Source organism: Stegodyphus dumicola, chromosome 7 (assembly GCF_044657685.1).
Source record: "Stegodyphus dumicola isolate Sdum_Otavi_A_Nest chromosome 7, ASM4465768v1".
NCBI lineage: Eukaryota > Metazoa > Arthropoda > Arachnida > Araneae > Eresidae > Stegodyphus > Stegodyphus dumicola.
The window spans coordinates 129473624-129476970 of record NC_140774.1 but is presented as its reverse complement, the minus strand read 5'-3'; the positions used below and the strand labels follow the sequence as shown (position 1 = coordinate 129476970).

The window sequence follows — 3347 nt, the reverse complement described above, 5'->3', positions numbered from 1 at the left end:
TTTTCCTTATGATAAAGTACCTCGCCTTTATCATTCCACTTAAGAATATCAGGATGTCGCTTTAAAATAGCTAATGCATTTTGTGCTTTTCTTCTCATTCGTAAAGGTACACTGTCTAAGATAACAGTAGAATAATCAGTTACAGTCATCTGTTTGTCGCCGTCTGTCCCAGATAAGGGGGCTTCTTCTTCCTCTTTCACTTTCTTCATCTCAGCTGAATCGTCTAAAGAATTTTGTGAGTCGTCTTTAGGAGGTTTAAAGGGTGAATTGTATTCCTTTAAGTTCAATTTCTTTTGTAAAAGTTCATAATAACGCACTAATTTCTCACGATCGTCATCTGAACTGTTTAAAATATGCATCATGGCTTTATCCAATTCACTTAACTGTTTATCAGAAATGGTATGCTTTGTCATCATCTCTTCTGGAACTAACACATATTTCTTAGTGAACTCCATTGATTAGTCCTGTAAGAACACTGAGAGCAGCAGGAATCAAAACGTTTAGAAAACCTCCTTTTTGTAAAATTAATTTTCGTTTCTTCACAAGAGAAATCTTACGATTTCCTAATTTTCGTAAAGTTGTTTTATGCTTACAGAGAGACTTCTTTTGTTGCTCTGACAATGGAACGTTTCCTTTGAGTATGTTTAAACTACATTCGCATATAGCTTTTATGCAATTGATATTAATTTTCTTTAATAGCTGTTTCCGTAACTTTAACGGACAAATGTTTAACAGCTGTAACTGTCTTAGCTGTTTCTTGACCAGCGTCATTTTATAAAATGATGATGCATTTTATTAAGCTGTTGTTTTTATTATTTTTTAGTAATGTTTCATTTGATAAACATACTGTACTTGGTTAGGTAAAATTTGGGTGCGTAAACGTAATTCTTCCGGAGTTTCACTGCGCAGATCAATGAATAAATAAGAAAAAGGTTTCTTGGTTGCATCTTCATATACTTCTTGAAAAAACTTTAAATAACGCGGAAAGAGCTGTTTTCCTAAATGTTCGATTTGACTGACATCTCTTCTGTTTTTACACAAAATCAAATAGTGTGCATTTAAAGTCACTTCACGCATTTCTTTTCCCTTGTGAAAAAAGTTTTGTGTGATAAAAATAACGCTTAAATTTAAATGATGACATCCTTTTGTAAATAAGTTAGTCAGACGTTTATCATTCCCACATTCGCTCATCAGATCGTCTATGATGAATAATGTGTTGGAACCTAAATATTCTTGATATTTAATTGGTAAACCTTCGACAAAAGTAACATTCGGTATATCATTATACAGTGGTTGGTAAATTCCATAACACCATACTACTTTATCGGGAATCGTTGAAAACATTTCCTCTTTATACTTTAACAGTTCTCGTACAAAATAGGTTTTCCCACATCCAGTGGGTCCCGAAATCACCATTGTGAAAGGATGTTGTAGCTTTGGAAATTCCATATTAAATGAGACAAGACACATAATGTATAAAGTTTAAATGTATTTATTGATAGAAAGAAGATCTTACATGAAATTTCTTGATTACAAAATTATATACTTTAATATCATTAGATATATGTTGAGGTATGAAAGATAACAATATATCATTGAGAGATTGTCCACGACATTTACAATGTAAATAGTATATGCAATATTGACCACATACTGCTGTTACATTAGTTTGGAGAGTCATCGAATTAAAGTCCATCTGTGGAAATCGTTCTGCATACTTGGTTATCGGTCCAGGAAAATAGGATGGGTCATGTCCATAGGAATCGAAAAATTCTAAATGCTGTGGAGATGAAATGTAAAAGGCTAACCAGTGACTACCGGATTCAGATGCACGATCTACATTAGCTATAAACAACTTGGATATTTCTTGATCTCAACAGGGAGTCGATCACTTGCAAAAACTCCCAGAAATGCTTTTCGTGTCTTTGCATTCTGAGAGAGTGCTCTGTTTATTTCAAGGCTGTCCATTGCTTAATTAGCAAAATCGCATAGTACATGGCGAGATTTTGTTATTTCAATCACGTTTTGAAATTCTGCATAGACTAGCACCGAGAGAGTCACAGAGAGAGCTTTAGCAAATTTAATTTCTACTCGCAAATTGCCTTGATGCTGTAAGTTAAAATGAGATCCATCACACATATCTGGAGTTAAATCGAAAGCATATAACACATGGCCTTTCGCAAATTCTTCTCGAGATAAATAGATGCCTTTGTCGCGATTAAATCCTGAAAATAAACTGTGGTAAGCACGCACATAATGATTAGATTCGAAATCAAGATCCATTGGTTTACATGGAACGGGTTGTCCATCTACATAAATCGATATAAAGTTGACATGATGATGGGCAAACAGAAAAGGATTCATTGAATATTGTCCATTCATTGCAGCATTTTCTACACAAGTAATAATGACTCGCTTGGGAATCAATCCTAAAAATACATTATCTTGCATAAAAGACCAACTTCCCTTAGAAACTGAATATGTTTTGCATAATACTCGATCTATAGGGTATTTAGCAGAACTTTTTTCCAACGCTTTTACATGTCCGAGAGAGACTCCAAGGTTTACTTTTACTTTTCTGATAAACAAAGAAGCATGATCCAAGATCACTTTATAATCGGCATCTTTCTCAGTAGAAACTAGACAGAAAGCAGATTTACTACGCACCATTTTAATTTTCACATCAACTAAATTTAACATGAGTCGATTTTATTGAAAAATGTCACAATGTAATTGTCCTATCAAATCCACACTTTGACTGTTTTTTATAAGTTCACCGCGAGCTTTTAGTCCAGCATCCGCATCTTGAGCTAAGACATCTATTTTATTAGGTGAAGTGTCTTGGAAAAATCCTTCGCAGGTGAGTAAACTTTTCTTTGCATCTTCCCCATAATTCAATAATGTTTCGATGAAGGCTCTATAAGGATAGATATTTGTCGCAGATGAAATGTTTCTTTCATTTAAACTTACATCTACTTGCGAAAAGAGAGAATGTAAAAATAAATTTACAGGGGCAACAGGTTCTTTGCCTGTTAGATTGGATCCGTCTGCCTTAACTACTTTAACTTTCACGTGTATATAAGAAGCAGCTAGATCAATATAGTCTTCACCACTGCCAGAAATATTAAATTCGATAGGTCCTTCATCTCGTATATTTGCGAGAGGGTGATATTCCACAAACTGTCCTTTTTCTATAGCTGTTTGCGTAGGAGGAATGGTAAATAAATCTAATTCAGATTTGACGCAAACGGGAGAGTCTCGATGAATATACGAAGTCATACTTTTTTTTTAAGAGAAAATATTCTGTGCTTTCACCTTCTTTGATCGGTGAGAAATGGTACGCTTTT

At 34.2% G+C, this 3347-nt stretch overlaps 1 protein-coding gene across 1 annotated transcript; it reads right to left on the bottom strand.

Moving 5' to 3' along the window:
• Positions 1–1971: 1971 nt before the first annotated feature.
• Positions 1972–2670, bottom strand: LOC146996344 (uncharacterized protein F54H12.2-like). The gene has a single exon (XM_085821431.1). The coding sequence runs from the start codon at positions 2668–2670 to the stop codon at positions 1972–1974; it is 699 nt and encodes a 232-aa protein (XP_085677557.1).
• Between the last annotated feature and the right edge of the window lie 677 nt (positions 2671–3347).